The sequence below is a fragment of the Fringilla coelebs genome (assembly GCF_963513975.1).
Source record: "Fringilla coelebs genome assembly, chromosome: 23".
In the NCBI taxonomy this organism is placed as follows: domain Eukaryota; kingdom Metazoa; phylum Chordata; class Aves; order Passeriformes; family Fringillidae; genus Fringilla; species Fringilla coelebs.
In genome coordinates, this window is record NC_140049.1 from 1,497,253 (window position 1) to 1,515,186 (window position 17,934).

At 62.2% G+C, this 17,934-nt stretch overlaps 2 protein-coding genes across 2 annotated transcripts in view; both read right to left on the reverse strand.

Annotated features, from left to right (window-relative positions):
- Window positions 1–4,966, reverse strand: part of LOC311162481 (F-actin-monooxygenase MICAL1-like) — a 6,728-nt gene extending 1,762 nt beyond the window's left edge. Inside the window, exons 1-14 of the mRNA XM_084220851.1 lie at window positions 4,793–4,966; window positions 4,438–4,716; window positions 3,562–3,769; window positions 3,372–3,479; window positions 3,110–3,208; window positions 2,878–3,033; window positions 2,610–2,710; window positions 2,075–2,332; window positions 1,561–1,676; window positions 1,352–1,478; window positions 1,023–1,095; window positions 477–627; window positions 218–405; window positions 23–129 (exon numbers count right to left, since the gene is read on the reverse strand). Coding sequence (XP_084076977.1) covers window positions 23–129; window positions 218–405; window positions 477–627; window positions 1,023–1,095; window positions 1,352–1,478; window positions 1,561–1,676; window positions 2,075–2,332; window positions 2,610–2,710; window positions 2,878–3,033; window positions 3,110–3,208; window positions 3,372–3,479; window positions 3,562–3,769; window positions 4,438–4,698 — 1,953 coding nt within the window. The 5' untranslated portion in view covers window positions 4,699–4,716; window positions 4,793–4,966. The remainder of the gene's footprint in view (window positions 1–22; window positions 130–217; window positions 406–476; window positions 628–1,022; window positions 1,096–1,351; window positions 1,479–1,560; window positions 1,677–2,074; window positions 2,333–2,609; window positions 2,711–2,877; window positions 3,034–3,109; window positions 3,209–3,371; window positions 3,480–3,561; window positions 3,770–4,437; window positions 4,717–4,792) is intronic.
- A 5,003-nt stretch (window positions 4,967–9,969) lies between these two features.
- Window positions 9,970–15,595, reverse strand: LOC311162311 (inositol 1,4,5-triphosphate receptor associated 1-like; the record flags this gene model as incomplete). The annotated part of the gene is made up of 14 exons (XM_084220595.1): window positions 9,970–10,129; window positions 10,449–10,562; window positions 10,650–10,732; window positions 10,831–10,881; window positions 11,442–11,494; window positions 11,961–12,108; window positions 12,391–12,522; window positions 12,634–12,774; window positions 13,397–13,424; window positions 13,666–13,741; window positions 14,011–14,074; window positions 14,205–14,281; window positions 14,665–14,711; window positions 15,474–15,595. The coding sequence occupies 14 exons, from the start codon at window positions 15,593–15,595 to the stop codon at window positions 9,970–9,972; spliced, it is 1,296 nt and encodes a 431-aa protein (XP_084076721.1).
- Between the last annotated feature and the right edge of the window lie 2,339 nt (window positions 15,596–17,934).

Consider the following 17,934-nt stretch of genomic DNA (forward strand, 5'->3'; position numbering starts at 1 on the left):
GGTGTGGGTGGGGGTCCCTCACCTGGGTGCGTTTGTGTGCCAGGTTCCGGCTCTTCTGCAGCTTGCTGAGGAAGAGGATGGCCCCTCGTGTGCCAGGGGGAGACAGTGGCTTCTTGCTGACCTCCACCTCTGCACGAGGTGGACATGGCCATTTTGGTGGGACCCAGCCAGCCCCAGTGGAGCTCAGGATGGGACAAATTCCCCCAAAATCTTGTACCTGGAGAGGTCCCAAAAATTTGATAGAAGTGGCTGAGGTAGGTGATGAGGTCCAGGCAGTCAGGCTCTGTCAAGGTGGCCATCTCAGCACTGGAGAGGACAGGCTGGATGCCCAGCTCCTGCTCTGCTATGTCCAGCAACATCTGGTGGGTCTGAATGGCATCCTGAGGGTCCACGGAGTCAAAGTCCCTGTGGGGAGACATGGCTGCCATCAGGGAGGGCTGTGCAGGGTGGAGGGTTCTGGGGGTCCAGGCACTCACACCAGGTCGGGGCGGAAGCGGTGGATGAGGGCACAGAGGGCCAAGCCACTGGTCCAGGAGGTGCTGAAGTTGGTCACGGTCACGCCAGGGTATCCAGCTGTGCTGGCCTGGCACCAGCTCAGCAGCTCTTCACAGACAGCTCCAGAGTCCACTGGGGAGGCAGAGACAGGGGACACCCCCCCAGTCCACCTCCTGCCTCAGACTCCATGCTTTAAGAGGAAAGGGATCCCATGGGAGCAACCTGAGATGCCCCCTGTGCCCCCCACAACTCTCCCCACAAGTCTCAATAACTATGTTGGGAAAGCATCTGTCAATATTTCATGGCTCAACATCTGTGCAGCCTGGAGGGGCACAGCCTCCTCCCCAAAGGCAGCAGGGCCTGTGTCCCCATGTGGGCCACAAGCAGAGGGGATAGAAACCATTGGTGTCACCAGGACAGCCTGCTGGACACAGGGAACAAGAAACAAGGCTGGGGAGGAAAATCAGGGCAGTGGCCACTTGGGCAGGGGCTGCTGGAAGGGATGGGGCAGGACTGGCTGCTCCTACCGGTGCTGAGCCGGGCGTCGCTCTTCCTCTTGTGGTCCACCTCCACCATGCCCACCAGGTAGAGGTCCCTGACCTGCCAATGGGGACATGCCAGTCACCACCTGTACAGGGCCAATGACACCACGCAGGGAGGTGGCCCTGGCAAGGGGGACACCTGGACACCCCCCCCAAAACCCTGCAGAGCCCTCTGCCATCCCCAACGCATCCTGTGGGCTGATAGCTTCAGTCTCACACCCTTTGGGGACAGGGCACTGGGTAAATTAGTGTCACCCTGACAGCCAGGGAGGCTGGGCTGGCTGGCTGTGCCATGGCAGCACCTGGCCAGGTACCTGGCTGGCTTTGATGGCCTGCAGGTTGATGTTGGGGTAGCGCGTGGCCGGGTCGATGCTGTACTGACTGACGTTCTTGTGGGTGTTGTCCGGGGATGTCTGCGAAAGGCGCTGGTAGATGCTCTCCCTGGGTGCAAGGGACAGGGCTGGCGTCACTGCTGCCATCCTCACGTGCTCCAGAGCCAGCCCAGCAGCGTGGGGACACTCACCTCTCAGCCAGCACCTCCAGTGGGGGTGTCCCTGCCGCCCAGCGCCGCACCATCCACGCTGCGTCGAAGGCGGCGAGGAAGCCCCTGGCCACGCCAGTGCCCAGCGGCCAGAAGGGCTGCAAAGGGAAAGGCAGAGCTGGAACTGGAGTTGCATGGCTGGTCCGGGCAGCTGGGAGGAGCTGGGAGCTGCCAGGCTTGGCCAGGGATGAAAGAGGGAGCGGCGGCAGGACGCGCATGGAGAGGAGGGATGGCCATCTGCTCCTCAGCCAGCACAGCTGCGTTTGGGGAGGGGCTGGGCTGCTCCTCTGTCCTGAACCAGCCCCAAATCTCTGGTGGGCTGGAGAAGGGGATAACCTCCCCAAAACATGCCACTGCTGGGAGTCTGCCCAAGGATGGAGTGCACTGGGCAACTGGGATGAGAAGCACTTAGGGCGGGGAAATATATTGCAACCAATGCATCTTGCAAGGAGAGGGAAATGGGGGCATGAGGGGCTGCTGCAGGGGAAGCTCTCACCTCCACCAGGCAGTCCCCCACCAGCCCCAGGAGCACACGGCTCCCGTTGTGCTCCCGCACCAGTGCCGCGTTCTCCGAGCGCGTCATGCAGGTGAAGTCGAACATGTCAACGTCCGGCAGGTCCCGGTGGTTGAGGGCAAACTCCAGGTCGGGCAGGCAGTAGTTGGTGGAGAAGTTGGCAGCTTCTTTGGCATAGCTAAGGAGGGCATCCCGGTTCACATTGTCTGGGGCCAGGAGGCTCTCGATGTCCGCTTTGTCCTGCAGGGATGGGAGTCCGCTCAGTCCTGGCCTGACTGGGATGTGGGAGGTGATGTTTGTCCCTCAGCCTGGGAGCACCCAGCTCGAGGGTGCAGCTGTGCCACTGCACTCTCAGTATCCTGGAAGGATTTTTCCTGTGGCAAAGGCGACAGCTGCTGCAGCCCCTACCACCCCAGGGGTGTGCAGTCAAACCAGCATGCACAATTTGCATCCCACTTTCAAGGCTTTCAGCTGCCTGTTGCTGTGAGATCCCAGGGCCAGATCCTGCCCTTCTCACCTGGAGGATGACCCCCTTCTTGAGCAGGCTCTGCTTCTTGGCCGTCATGACGAAATAGTGAGTGTCATCCTTGTAGTACACGATGTTTTCCAGGTCAATGCCTGGTGATAGGGAAGGGGCTGAGCCAAGGCCATGGGGTGCCCCTGCAATGGGGTACCATGTGGGACCCCATTACTGGGGACATCCTGGGGCTGAGCCTCCAGCTCCCTCAGGAGGGGCAGGAGCCCCTAGCACCCCACATGGGGGTTGGGATCACCAGCCCACTGACCCGTTTTGTTGTAGAGGTTCTGAAAGAACTTCTGGTTGTAGATTCGGGCCACGCCGCTGATCTCAGCCACCTCCACCTCGGCCCGGCTGTGGCGGTTGATGAAGTTGGTGGTGATGCCAATGGCCAACTTCCCACGCGTCTCCTTCCGCTTGAACCCTGCAGGAGGGCAGAGGCATGAGCCCCCACCCAGCCCCCATATTGCTCCTGGGGCTGCGGGGACACCCGTTGTCACCTTCAGGGACAAATTTGCCACCGCCAGCTGAGATGAGGACGTCGAACTCGTAATGGGTGAGGGGAGAGGAGCTGGGCTGCAGCACAGCCTGCCAGCCACCTGCAGGGAGAGAGGTGGTCATCAGTGTCCCCAGGGAGCAGGGAAAGGGCTGCATCTCATTCCCCCCAAAAAGGCAGAGCAGAGAGATTGGGGGGCTCAGAGTGGCCACCCACAGCCCTGTCCTTGTCCCCAGGAATGCCACCCACCCTGCAGAGTCACATACCTGCCTTGTCCGTGGGGGGAACGAGGCCCTCGAACCGCACATTGATGTGCACCTCCACCCCCAGCAGCAAAGCCACCTTCAGCAGGATCAGCTGCAGCTGCCGGATACCTGGGACGGGAGGGAGATCCTCAGGGCTGCACCCCTGAGTGCTGGGACTCCCCACAGCCAGTCTGCTCCCCCCAAAACTCACTGATGTGGTCCAGCGTGCCCGTGCAGAAGCGCCCGTAGAACTTCTTGGCGCCCAGCGCACGCAGGTCGTGGATGGTGAAGGGCCAGAGGTGCAGGACGTTGTTGCGGGAGAAGGAGTCGCGCTTCTCCAGCAGCACCACGCGGGCTCCCAGCAGCGCCAGCTCGATGGCCGCCCGCAGCCCGCAGGGGCCAGCACCCACCACCAGGCACTGCCAGGGCACGGCACGGCCGGTGAAGGGTGGGCAGCCCAAAGCGGGGTTTGGGTGAACCCCCCAGCGCTCCCAAAGGCAGCACCTCCCCGCCTGCTGGGTCCGGATCTTGCCCTCCTCAGGATTCCCCTGCTTCCCCCCTGCAAAGTGGGGTGCCCCCCACCCCCTGGACCCTGCCTTTGCCCAGGGCAATGGCAGCAATTAAAGCACTGGGGGAGATAAGGTGCAGGTCTGCTGCAGCCCTGACTGGGTTTGGTCGCCTGAGAGCTTCTGCACAGGGCTGGGACAACGAGGCACAGCAGTCAGGACAAAAGCCATCATCTGTGGGACAGGGTTAGGGTTATATCCCCAAGGGTACATCCTACTTGGAATGCTCCTATCTCCCAGAAAGGACTTGACAGTTCCCTCAGCCATGGGATGTCCTCAGCGAGAGGCAGCTGGGAGGAGGAAGGACGCTGCTGGCTGGGTGGCACTGAGGTGGCATCATGCCATGGGGAGCTGAGCAGTGCTAATTAACATCCTGTCCCATTAAACTCCATCAACCTCCTGCCTGGCACATCCTGCATCCTCCTGGGATGAGAGCCAGAGTGTCCCAGGGGATGTTCTCACCCAAGACAAGGACACTGGGCACGGAGAGACCCAAACCCTGCACCCCACATCCCGGTTACCTTGGTGCCAGCACAGGCCGTGCCCTGGTCATAGTCCTTGTGCCCAGCTTTCTTATCCAGCTTGCTCCACAGGGCCTTGGCATTCCAGTAGTTGAGGGCAGCCTTGAGGCCGTGGTAGAGCTGTAGCCCACTGCCCTGCAGGCCCAGCTGCTGGCACAGCTCCAGGAAGCAGCCCAGCACCTCCCGGCACTCCCCGGCACGCAGGAACCTCTCAAAGATGGCATGGGCAGGGTTGCCCGGCTCCTCGGCCGGCACACTCATCCTGTGTCACCCAGAAGCCTGGCAGAGGGACAGCAGAGGTCAGCAGGGAGGGGACCCTCTGGATCCCCACCCCCAAACACATCCCATACCAGACCTGGTGTCACAGTGCCAGGATTCCCAGCTGCAGGTGCTGTTGGGTCGTGGTGGAACTGTCACAGCAGTGACACTGTGGCAGCAGTGAAGGAACTGTCCCCGGATGCTGCACCCAGAGAGCCACAGTGTCACCCTGCCACTGCACCCAGAGAGCCACGGTGTCACCCTGCCACGGTGGCCTCAGGGCAGGGGATGGGGCAGGCTGGGGCTGCAGTGAGTGGCTTCCTCCATGCAGCGGATACCTGCAAGTGCCAAGAGCAGAGCGAGTTTTGGAGCAGAGAGACCACTTCCTTCCTCCACAGCCTTGCTTTCACCATGGGGGGAAGGGAGGGAGCTCCTGGTTTTAGGAATCAGCTACACAGCTGCTGCAGAAACCAGCAAGACCAGCCCTGGGGCTGGAGCTGGAATGGGATGACCTTTTCCCCCACCTCCCCTTCTACCACTGCTGGAGCGGATGGAAGCAGATCAGCACAGAGGAAGCACCAGTGAGGAAATCAAACAAAAGTCAAATCACCCTACAAGCAGCGCCATCATACCACAAAAGCCATGGGAAGAGGGATGCAGCACATTCCCCCTAAGCCTCCCAAAACCCCCCTCCCCTGGCATCTCCCAGGGGACCAGCTCTCCTGGCATCTCTCTCCCACTCCCAGCCTGTGCCCTCTGTCTTGGCAGCCCCAGCACCAAGAACAAAATTCTGCCTTTTCCAGCCACTGTCACCAAGCCCCAGGGCTGTGAGGGGCTCCCCCAGCCCAGCAGAGGCACGGCAGAGACACGGTGCTGCCAAGGAGGATCTGCAGGAAAAGACGCAGAGCTTTCACCTTTGAACCGCAGCTCTTTGCCCTCTCGCCCCCGAGTGTTATCGTGGGCACGTGGCAGCACCCGGAAGGTGGCGGCCACCCCTGCATGGGACAAGGATGTCATGAATAAATTAGGCAGCCCGCAGGAGGAGGGGGCTGGGGGGGCTGGGGGTGCGCGGAGAAAGGAGTTACTGCAGCGCTTGAATTTTGGCTGGAAAGGCCGAATTTTAGCTGGATTTCTCAGCCTCGCTCAGGACTTTCCCGACACCAGAACCTGCCTTGCAAAGCAGTTCTGCAGGTCACCTTCCCTTACAGCAACACGCTCAGGAAATCCGGGCACGTTAACCCCTTCCTTCCTGCGCAGACATAGCACAAGGCACCCAGCGGGGCACAGCAGGGTCTGGCACACACCAGAGTGGCAGCGTGGGGACAAAGGACATGGCCCATGCATTCATGACAGGCCTGTGAGACCTGAGGACAGATTTCTGCTCTTTCCCTGAGCGCTGCTAGTCAGACAGGATGAGCCTGGGGAAACTGAGGCAGTGCTGAGAACCTCCCTGGAGAGTTTGCAGCTTTCCCACCGTCCTTGTGCCATGGAGGCTGCCCAGGCAGCGCTGGCTGCCAGGCACCAGTGCTCCGTGCAGATGGGTTGTCCTCCAGGAGCTCAAGTGCCTGCACTGGCACCTGCCAAGGTCACCACAGAGCAGCCCCAGGGAGCATCTCCTCCAGCCTCAGCAGCCCCTGGCTCTGGAAAAAGCCCACCTCGGCCTTGATTCCCACTGGACACGATGCCAGGGGCAGCGTGCTGCTTGGGAAAGCTTTCCAGCCCCTACGCTTTGGCAGGGAGGCTCAGAGAAGGCAGAACAACAAGCCTTGTGTTACACAGTTTCCTACAGAAATGATTATCCTGCCAGCACTCTGGCACACTCAAACCCCCTTGACAACTGCAAGCAAGGTCAGAAACTCCTAGGAAAACTCAGTTCCTGCAGGCTTGATACAAAACCCCAGCTTTCAGCCCACAAAGGCCAGTGGCAGGGGAGGAGGGCACAGGCTGTGCTAGGCTGCCTCTGGCTCTGCTCCTTCCATCAAAGCCTCTTGCATTTCTTCCCTTACCACTGTTCCTGCAAGCAGGGGGGAGGAGGGGGGGTTGCAGCCAGCCCTGACTCATCTCATGGCAGCTTTGGTTGGCTGCAGAAATGTCCATGGGGACATCACCCGGGTCTGATGATGGGGAGCCCCCCTGGAGCAGGGACACCCCATCCCGCCTTGTGGGTCAGGGTCTCCCTCTGGCCCTTCCAGGAGAAGCAGCCTCTTGGGAGAGGGTGGAGGAAGCTGCTTGGGAGCTCACGTGGCTCCCAGGCACATGGAAACAGGGTGGGAAAGAGACAGCTCCAGAGCTGATAAAGCTGGGAGGATTTTCAGCAGATTGCCTCGCTGCTGCTGCTGCTGTGCTGGCTCCCAGCATGGATGGACTGCCCTGGGTTTGGGGTCCAGGCTCCCAGCACAGATGGAGCTGCCCTGGGTTGGGATCCAGGCTCCCAGCACGGACAGGGCTATCCTGAGTTTGGGATCCATGCTCCCAGCATGGATGGACTGTCCTGGGTTTGGGATCTGTGCTCCCAGCATGGATGGACTGTCCTGGGTTTGGGATCCGTGCTCCCAGCATGGATGGACTGTCCCAGGCTGCTGAGCTGCGCTGGACCCCAGGAGAGCCCCTCCAGTGAAAGGCCAGGGGCAAGATGGAGAGTTTCTTGTGACCACCCAACAGCTTGGCCAAAGCCTTTGCTTTCAATCACCAGCTGAGCTGGGAGGGTGTCAGGAAGGGGTGAAGGCACTGGAAGCTCTTACAAACGTTATTGTGCTCAGGAGAAACATCCCAGGTGTGGGACCGGGCAGGGAGACCCCCCTGGCCAACACCACAGAAACTTGCCTTGATTTGGGTGGGTTTTAATCCTCGGAGGGAGGGAAAAATCCCTGTCAGCTCCTCTGGTGTGAGGCAGGAATGTGGGTGCATGAGCACACCCCAGCTTTGCAAGGCCCCAGCATGGAGCTGTGGGGAGAAGGGCTGAGGAGAGGGGACAAACCTGCATTCAGCTTTTCTGGGGATGCACACACCACAGCCTGGCCACATCCCTGGGAGCCCTGAGCACAGAAAACACTTGGGGAGACGCAAATGTGCCCCCCTGTTTTTGCATCTCAGCCTGTCCCCCCTCACACCAGCCCACGGAAGGACCTGCCTCTTGCAGCTGAGGAAGAGGAAGTCTGGTCACGGCCAGGTTTCACACCCCACATCATTTTCTTCTTCCTACTTCTCCTTTTCCCCAAAGCACATCTGCAGCAAAGACATCTCTGTGATGATGCACAGAGCATCTCTCACGGATCTTAGCAAAGCTCTTCCCCACCCTACTCATCACCGGGAGCACCGGTGGAGGAGGAGGAGGAGCAGGGACTGCTCTCTTTCCCCTTTGTCCCGAGGGCAGCAGAGGTCAGCGGCTGGAGGGGAAAAGCAGCGAGGATGGAGCAGGGGGGGACGCCGCTGCCACCGGGAGAGGCTGCGGGGAGGGGTCAGCCGGAGGAAAAGCACTACCCTGCCACGGAGCGTCCCAGGGACAAGCAGGACACGGGTTCGGGGAGGCTGAGCCCTCCCCAGCACGGCAGAATCACCGCTCGGGTTTGCCAGCCCCGTCCCCGCCTTGCAGCGATGCTCGCAGCGGGGCGGGCGGAGGGGACCGGCGCTCGGGATGCTGGCACCGACACGGGGCCGGGGGCAGCAGAGCCCTGACCTCCCCTCGCCCAGGGATGCTCTGCCCATCCTCACCCTCCACTCACCTCCAGAGCCCCTCGCAGGGGGAAACTGAGGCACGGACCGGGGCGCGGGGAGGGACCGGAGCTGGGCGCAGCCGGGCGATAGCGAGCAGGAAACGAGCTCCGGCTCTGCAAGCAGCAGCTGCCGGCCGGCCCGGCCCTCCTCTCCTTTGCCCTCCCTCCTCGGCCTTCCCCTCCCCTCGCCTGCCCGACCCTCCCCCGCGGCCGGGGGGACCGGGCCGGGCGGTGCCGGGAGAGGGGCGGCCCCCAGGCCCCCCCTCTTTGTGCCGCTGCAGATGTGGCGCCGGGAGGTTTGGAGCAGCGGGACGAGCGGCACAGCGCAACTCCAGCTGGGGTTTTGTATTTTAGGGTGAGAAACCGGACTTTTCGCCGAGCAAGCAAAAAGACTCGGGTGATGAAGCCAAACCGCTTCACCCCCTTCCCACGGTGCTGCTGTGCTGCTCTCCCGGCCAGGAGGGTGCTGGGGACACCGGAGGATCGGGGCGGGGTTGGGGGGACCCACCCAGTGCCAGCTCCGGACCCCGACCACCAGAGCTCGCGTGGAAACTTCTGGGATTACGTTTCCCGTGTGGAAATGGTCCCGGTGGGGCGAAGGTACCTTGGGGCGGGCGGGGGAGTCCCCGGGGTCACCGAAGATCGCTGCTGGCCGGGCGCTTTTTGGGGTTTCTGCTGTTCTCGGGGTGCTGCCGGACATTTGCGGTGTGCTGGGACGCGTGTCACGGCCAGGGGGGCTGTGACGCACGGGGACAACTTGCCACGAGGCTGTGGCCGGTGACTCAGGGACACGGGGCGAGCTGGCAAAGGGGCGTGGGTTACGTCGGTCACCCTGAGTCACCCGTGGCACTGCCGGCGGCTACAGCAAGCAGGGCGAGCAGCCCGGCACTTCCATCCCTCCCCTCTGCAGCCCCTCCGGCCCCTTCCTGGGGATCCTGGTGCTGAACTCCCACCATGGCAGCTCGGCCGGGCGGTGCTGGTCCCTGCAAAGCCGCTGGGTCCGGCTGCAGTGGAACCCACCCGTGTTTCGGGGCCGCGGGAGGCTGGGGCGGACGCGGAAACGGGGCGTGTGTGTCAAACCGAGCGGTCGGAAAGAGCTCCCTCTGTTTGTGAGCCCTTCGTGGCGCCGTGGGAAAGGCTGATCGCTGACCTGCGCCTTCCAGCCCAGCGCTGTCCCCCGGGAAGCAGCAAAGGAGCATTAGATGTGAATTACAGCAGGGGCTGAGGGCATGAGGTGGCACTGAGGGGCAGGGCTCTAAAGCAAATCGGGCTGTCCCCAGCGCAGGGGATGTGTGGGAGCACATCTACGCTGCTTGATGTACTGAGAACAGGCAACTCACAGCACCAGTGAGAGCTGCTGCAGCTCCCTGAAGCCTTCATGGTTATATGGAGGTGCCAACCATACCTTAGATCCTACCACAGATCCTGCCTTAGATCCTAGCCCCTGCTCCGTCATTACAATTCCCCCATTTTTCCTCCCTTTTTATTATTCTAGGGGTTTGGTGTTTTAGGACGTGGGGAAGGAGCAGAGATGGCTCTCAGCTCCCTCTCCCTGGTCCAGCTAGGCCTTGGATGATGCTGCAGACTGCAGCCGCTGCAGCTCCAGGACACGGACGAGGAGGAGGAAGGCGATGCTCAGGAGAAGCAGCCAGAAGAAAAACCAGTAGTGCTGGGGGAAGAAGAGCCATGGACGCCACAGCTCCGCTGCAGACCCCTTGGACCTGGGGAGAAGGTGACCAGGGACACTTGTCATCCGTGGGGGAGAGCAAATCCCACCTCCACCCCATCTGGGCACAAGGAGGATGTTTAACTCAGCCCCAAACCTCCCTGGCCCTTTTACAAGCCCAAGAGAACAAGCCTGAGCATGGGCAACTCAGAAGGCATGGGCAAAACTGAGACCCGGTGGGGTTAAGCTGAGGCAGCCAAACAACATCCCAGCCTTCCACCACTAAACCCCCCAGCCCCCTGCCCAAGTGCTGGCCACCTGGGCACCACAGGGAGGCCAACAGCCATGGGGGGCACACGCAGGGTGCTGCTCACGTCAGCCCAAGCTGCTCCGGCTCCTCACTCCCTGTGCTTGATCCTCTGCCATCTGCCTCTGCCACCAGCTTCCCAGTCACGGCGCTGTCCTGGCCCTGTGGCTCCAGCTCAGTCCTGGGGAGGGAGAGGACGGGGTCAGTGCTGTGCCACATGGGCAGTGGCAGCTGGTGCCAGGGCTGCCCGGCCACCCGGCGCAGTTACCTCGGGGTGCTGGGCCAGCGCTGGGCCCCCTCTGGCTCCAGGTCACCTGCTGGGGCTGCTCGGCTCTCAGGGCTGGCACCTGGCTGGGCACCCAAGGTGGGAGCATCAGTGGGGACACAGCCCCGGTGGCACCGAGGCTGGGGACACAGCTGCTGGCTGTCCCCACCCGACACATCCTTACCAAGAGCTGCTTGGGGATGACGGCGATGCTGACCCTGCGGCGGGCGGACCCCTGCAACAGAGGGGCTGGGGGTGAGCACTGTGCAGCTGCTTCTCACCTCCTCCTCCTCCCCCATCACCTCCCCAGCACGGGCAAGGGACACCACGGGACACTGCCAGCTCCCACTGGAGCCAAGAGGGGCAGCTGGAAAGCCAGGGAAGGTCAAAGCCAAGAGGTTTGTGCCTGTCATTAGTGCTGCAAGCTGTCCTGGTGGGGCTGCCTGACCCCCTCCCCTTCCTCTGGAGCTATAGGGGGATCACTGTCAGATTCAAGGTAGTGCTAAAGAACAGCCAAGCCTGGCACCCTGCAATGGAAGAAGGATCTGCCTAAGATCTCTTGTACAGGCAGCCCTCAGCTTGCTGGGCATCCTGTCTGTCTACCAACAGCCCTCTGAGGCTGCCCCTACATTTTGCCTCATCCCTGGCATTTCCAGCAGATCTTCCCTGCAGCAAGCAGCTGGCTGCAGTGACATTGTTTGAGGACAAGTGGATCTGTGGGGACAACCAGCTGAGGGAGGGCAGCAGGGCACAGGCAGGCAGTGGCTCCAAGGCTCCTGAACTGGGACCAGTTACCTGCTGGAAAGTCCTCTTCAAGGGGTGAGGTCTCAGCCGTGGCTCCACATCATCTGAGAGCAAAGAGAAGCCACCTTCCATCATCCCCCAACACAAAGCTGGGGCTGATGCACAGCCAGGCACAAAGATCCTGAAAGCTGTCCTGGCCATGTGCTCTGTGCTTGGCACAGGTGGTGCCCCAGGCAGCGGGACCTGGTCCCATGCACACAGTGGCACCAGGAACAGAGTCCTTTTTGTGCGTAGGGCCCCCCTGCCCTGCATTCCCAGCTGGGTTATGACTCTCTGGCCATCAACACCTGCTCCCAGACTGATCTGCTGTCCCACTGCCCCCTCACAACTGTCACCAGCTGTTCCCTTCACCACGCCATCAGCTGTTCCCCCACCAGCCCTCAGCTCACAGCACCCCTGGCTCTGCGGTGCAGGGTCACCCTGCAGGCCCCCCAGAGGGGCTGGGGGCCAAGTGCTGCAGGGTTGCTCGGTGCCAGCCCTGCCCAGCCCCGGTGGCAGAGCCCACCTCACCCTGGGTCTCTGCCAGCTGCCGGTTGCGGGAGTTCTGCTGGATCAGGCGCTTCATCTCCTCCAGCTCCGCGTGCTCCCGCAGGTGGTGCCGCTTCAGGTTCTCCACGTGCTGGACCATCACCTCTGCTGCTCGGCTCATCCGGGCCTCCTGCAGCCAGGTGGGATGGGGGATCAGGCCCCCAGGTCTCCTAAGGAGCCATCTCTGCCAGTCCCTCCCCGTGCCTCCCCCCAGGCAGTGCAGGTGCATCCCCTTCCCGCTCCCAGGGGCAGGTGGATGCATCCCTTGCACCCTGCTAAGTGCAAACATGAGGTCAAGGCCAGCGCTGTGAGGAGGAGGGACAAACCCCAACAAGCCCAGGGATGAGGCTACGTCATCCCCAAGCCCATCTGTAGCACCTCCATCCCTCCCAGCCCTGGGCTGTGTACACACCTGGTGTACAGCCCCCAGCTTCTCTGCAGCACTGGTTGCCCGCTCAACAGCTGCTGACAGCACGGCCAGGTTGTGCTGCAGCTGCTCCAGCGTCTCCTTGCAGCCTGCATTGGCACAGGATCGGCCCAGCCTCTGTGGGGGGAAAGGATGGAGCTGCTGGAGCCAGCACTTTGAGTTGTCCAAACCCCTCTGGGGCTGGGTGATGCCAGCACGTGCCAGCCCCTGGCCCTGGTGCCCACCTACCTCCAGGGCAGCTCGGCACTGCCCCAGCTCCTCCTGGATGTTTTCCTCTGCTGCATCCCGTGCCCGTTTCTCCACCTGCACCCGTTGCTGCAGGGTGAACACGTCACAGCGAAAAGCCAGGGCGAGGTGGGCAAAGGCTGCCTGCAGGGTGAGAGGTGGGACATAGGGACAGAAGAAAAGCCACCAGGGCCATGTGCTGCTGTCCCCAAGGCACAGACAGACCTCCCAGCATGCCACCATCAGGGCAGTGCTGAAGATAATTAGGATTTGCCTTGCCCCAGCACCCTGAGGCTGCTGCAAGATGGGGACAGTCCCCTGAGATGCCAACCCGGGGAGACACGTCCCCCAGGCAGCTGATAACGTCCCCCAGGCAGCTGATAACGCTTGGAAATCCTGAGCCCTCCTGGCAAGAGCACAGCCGGGCAGACGCCAGGGTCCTGGCTGATGGCTGAGCCTGACTCAGCCCTGGCACTCACAGGGAAATTATTTTTATTAGCGAGGCTCCCGCCGCCTCCCCGGCTAAGGGCGCCCTTCAGCAGCTGCAGAGAGCTTTGTGGGATTGCTGGGCACGCAGAGGACAGACTCATGGAAATGCAGCTGCCTCCAAATGCCAAAAGCATCTCTGGGAAAGGGTTTGGAAGGTGGCTGCCAGGGCCTGCGGTGCCTGAAGGAGCAGGGCACAGCCATGGGACAGTGAGCCAGCACGGTGTCTGTCCTTGTGTCCCCTTTCCCCAGCCCACCCACGGCCCACAGCAGCCCTCACCTCCAGATCCTGCTCCGTCAAAGCCACCCTGCAGAAAGAGAAGTGCTGTCAGGGATGGGGGCATCATGGGGGCTGCAGGCTCAAAATGCCCTTGCTCTGCTCCCAGGGGTGCCAGCCACCATGAGAAGAGGGAAGGCAAGTGCCCGTTGTGTGGACAGCAGCTCTTGTGCAATGGAAAAGGAGGGAAGTCCAATCTCTGAGCCCTGCTGTGCCCTGGGACCCCCCTGCCCTGTAGCCCCCCGAGGGATGCAGGTGCTCACTGCTCTTACCTGTGCAGGCCAAGTCTGTCCAGCACTGAGAGCTCACTGGGGAGGTTCAGCAGTGGCTCCCCCAGGGTTTCTGCATCTGCAGGAAGGCAGTGGGGCCACAAGAGACCACACATGAGGGCTTTCCCTTGGCCTTCCCTCCTGCCTCTGCTGCCCATGTTTTGGAACCATCCCAATCCTTCCCCCAGCATCAGGGGGGCTTTAACTCCCCCCAGGCCAGTCTCCCCTTGCCCATGTCCCCACCAGGGGAGATGACCCTCATCAGAACATGCTCCCATGCTCCTCCCAACTACTTCCAACCTTCCCCCAAGGGGACCCAGCTGGGATGTGGGATGGGGACTCACCCACCTTCTTTAGTCCTGTCACTGTCCCCAGGGTGCACAGCCTGCTCCTGAGAGGCACAAAGGTGATGCTGGGGCAAACCTCCCCCTGGTGCTGCACAGCACCCCGAGAAGACCAGCACAGAGGGGCTGGGGGCCTGCCTGAGCCCGAGGAACCAGGCAGGGTTTGTCCCCCACCTGTCACCCTCCCCTCCCTCTCACCTCTCTGACTTGCTCCACGCTCTGCTGACTCCTGGCCAAATCCCCACCTGGGTGTCCCTGGGGACTGCTCATCCTGCCTGGGGACAGAAAGGGTGCTGGGAGCTGGGCAGCAGGGACCCCTCCCCAGCCTGACACCACTTCAGAAGAGACGCCCAAAACTGCCCCTGGCACTTCTGCAGGCTCCCAGGGGATGTCAGCTGGCAGGTACCCCCCAAAATATCCCTGTGGGATTCAGGGAGCTGGAGCTAAACTGGGCCAGGTCAGGGGGAGGAGGGCAATAGATTCAGTGCAGAGGGCGGGGTACAGCTGGTGAGGCAAATCCAGGGGATGGGGTTGGGGTCCCAGGGCTGGAAGGGGTTGCAGGCAGGTGCTGCCAGGCCACGGGAACCCTCCTGCTGCTCAGGGAGGGAGGGTGGAAAACCCACCCTTGTGAGCCCATCCCCGCCAGGGCTGCCCTTACCTTCATCCGGAGATGTGGGGAGCCCGGACAGCTCTGCCTGCTGCTCCCTGTGGAGGGAATCCCGGCTAAACCCTAGAGAAACTCAGGGAGCATCGGCAGCATCCCACCCCCCACGCTCCCCCTGCTCCCTCGATGGGGCTGCTCCGGACCTGGCTCCTTCCCGAGCATCCTCCACAGCCTGCTCCGGCTCCGTCCCCGTCCCGCTCTGCGAGCCGCCCCCTCCGCTCCTGCCGCCGCAGAGCCCCACAGAGGACCCGCCGAAGCCGTTTCCAGCCAGCAATGAGTCACCAACCAGCCACTGCACTTTGCTCAGCACTGCTGCTTTTTTTTTTTTTTTTTTTTTTGCCAAGCGGACCTCGCTGCGAGCCGGTCTCTTCCAGCACCACAACACAGCCAGATCCCAGGCAGGCACCATCTCACAGCACCCCATGGGGATGGCAGGCACCCCTAAAAGTGCACTGGGGCGGGTTTATCACCCCAAAACCCTGTCCTGGGTGCCAGGAGCTCTGGCAGCTGTAGCATCCACCTCACTGATGCCACCAGGGAGGGCGGGTCACAGGGGCTGCTGTGCAAAGAGCCCCCTGCAGCCCCACGCTGCAGCCCAGCGCCCAACCGGGAGGGGGTTTGAACCCCCAAACTTTCCCCCTGGCTGCAGCAGAGCTTCTCCCTCTCCTCCTGGCGAGCCTGGCTGCCGGAGAAGGGGCCACCGTGCCAGAAGGATGCTCAGTGCCCCTTGCCTGGCACTGCCATCGCTGTCCCATCCTTGCTGGCGTTTCAGGAACCTCTAGGGGAGCTTTTCGCGCACGTACCTGCGAGGTGAGGGGCTGGGCCGGCAGCTCGCCCTCTGCCGCTGCCGCCGCCGGCGCCCCTGGGCCGGTCCCTGCGCCTCCTCCTCCCCCTGTCCCGGCGAGCTCCCTTCGAGCGGCTTCATCTGGGAAGTGCAGAGGCTCCAGGACCAGCACACCTATGGCGAGAGACCCACATTAGCTGCGCGCAGATGGAGAACGCCTCTAAATGTTATATTTTTAAAGTGTTTTCTCACCCAGCAGGAGCTTCGAGCTCCTCTGCTTAGCGTGGAGGCATCTGTGGGAAAAGAGGTGGGGAGGCCCGCTGGGATGCTGGAGGGATTTGGGCGGGCAGGGAGCGAGGCGAAGGAGAAATTCAATTCCATACAAGAGGGCGGACTGCCCTGCTTGCCACCCCCATTTCCTTCCCCCAGGGCAATCCTCATTTTGGGCTTGTGATGTGGGTCAGCTTCTTGGGGGCAGGTGGATTTGCAGCAACCCCCTGCTCTCCAGGCTGCAGACACGGCAGTCCCTGAGCTCCCAGAGAGACAGATAGAAAAGATTTCCAAATATAAGGGAGCTTGGAGAACCCATTTAAGCTGTTTTACAATGTTTGAAGAATCAGAGAGGGATGCAGGAAGTTCACAAAGTCCCTCTCCCAGCCCAGGGCGAAGTCGCTGCGCAGAAGGGACTGTCCCGGTACCCATGGACATGCAGATTTAGGACAGAAGGAGAAATTTTTGTCCAAGACAGGAAAAGCAGGAGAGATCTAGGGGGATAGAGAGCTGCCTGAAGCCCCACGTGCCTGTGCAAAGACTTCGCCAGGCTCAGCATCACCCGCTCAGCTCTGATAAAGGTGTAAAAAGCAGCACTTGGCACCTTTCAAAGCCAGCCCGTTTCACACCTATACAGTGGGAATTATCGCTGATAACTCCACCCAGGGGCTCAGGGCCTCCAGCCAGCAGGGATCAGCCAAACTCATCACACCAGCGAGCATCAGAGCGCTCTGCTGGGCTGGTCCTTGCTGCAAAGTGCTCAATCCATCACAGCCCCTGCCGGCTGCTGCTTCCCCACAGCTCCGACAGCCTGACAGACACTCGCTCCTTATCTTTGTGTTACAGATGGAAAAGATACGAGACACGCGGCTGGTTTAGCACAAGGAACCCCCTGAGACGCCAGACCGGGCTTTCCCTCAACTCGGCGACGGCCGAACGCTCCCCGGGACATCATTACCTGCCCGAACTCCTCCCAAGCGGCCGAAGGCAGATGCTGGGGCCCCCCGGCTCGGAGCCGGCACTCAGCTCTGTCGGGCCCCCATCAGCCCGGCCGGGCTCCGGGGCTCGGGGCTGCCGCGGCCCCGCCGCCTCCCCGCGGGGCAGAGCAGCCGCATCTGCGGCAGACGGAGCTGCCGGGGCCGAGCCCGAGGAGAGAAGGCCTTTAAAGGAGATGCATGAGAGCGCCTGGGAGCTCCCCGCGCCGGCCAGGGCGGGCAGCGTGGTCTGCAGGTGGCCAGGAAACCTCTGCTTTTGGTGCGGGGCCAGGTCCCGCACCCGCTCTGGGGCGGTGACAGAGCCGGCAAAGAGCAGGGCTGCTCCCTCCTGGGACACTGTGCCCGCTGCCTGCGGGGCTCAGCCTCAGCATCTCCGGGCAGGAGGGTCGGGCAGGGTGGGGGCAGCCGGGACAGATGGGGGATCCCCCCGTGCTTTCATGGGGGCCGCAGCACCAGGCTAAACCGGGATGGCTGATGGGGAGCCGCTGTAGCATCTGGTTCGGTGATGCAGGGAAGCCACTCTGCCCAGGACCCCCGGCCCTCCTGCCCCTCTCAGCAGCCCCACCTTCCCCCCGGCCATCCCCCCAGGGCCCCATCCTCGGCCCAACCCCTTCGCTCAGATCCTTCCCATCCTCTAAAGCCGCTTTCTTCCCCTAATGAGCTTACAGCGGCTCGGGCTCCACCTTCAGCACTCCCCGCAGCAGCTGCTGCCCCCCCATGCCCAGGGACCCCTCGGGGTCTGCAGACCTCTCCAGCCCCGAGAGGGCAAACAGCACCTCCCGGTGCCCGGGCAGGCTTTGTCCGGGCTCTGACCCACCTGCCAGAGTGAGAGCCCAGGGTGCAGCCCCAGGGGCGACAAACCGGGGGCAGTGGAGGTGGGACACCCTCGCAGAGAGCCCCAGCTTCCTCCCCAGGGCCGGCAGCTGGCACATCAGGCTCCGGAGCCTCAGCCCCGATGTCCTGGCAGGCCCAGGGCTGCTCCGTGGGACACACAGACCCAAGGACACATCCCAGGGTCCCTGGATGTCCCCTCGGTTCCCTCCCACACCCGGGGAGGGCTCACAAGAGGCAGCGCCCCTGTTCACAAACCACCCCGTTCAAAGAGCCTCTAAAAGCATTTACTAAAAGCATGCAGGGATTTTTAGGCATCCTTATTTTTAAGCTGAGAGCAGCTAAATCGTGACTGCGATCTAGGAATGGCAGAGCCTCAGGGCA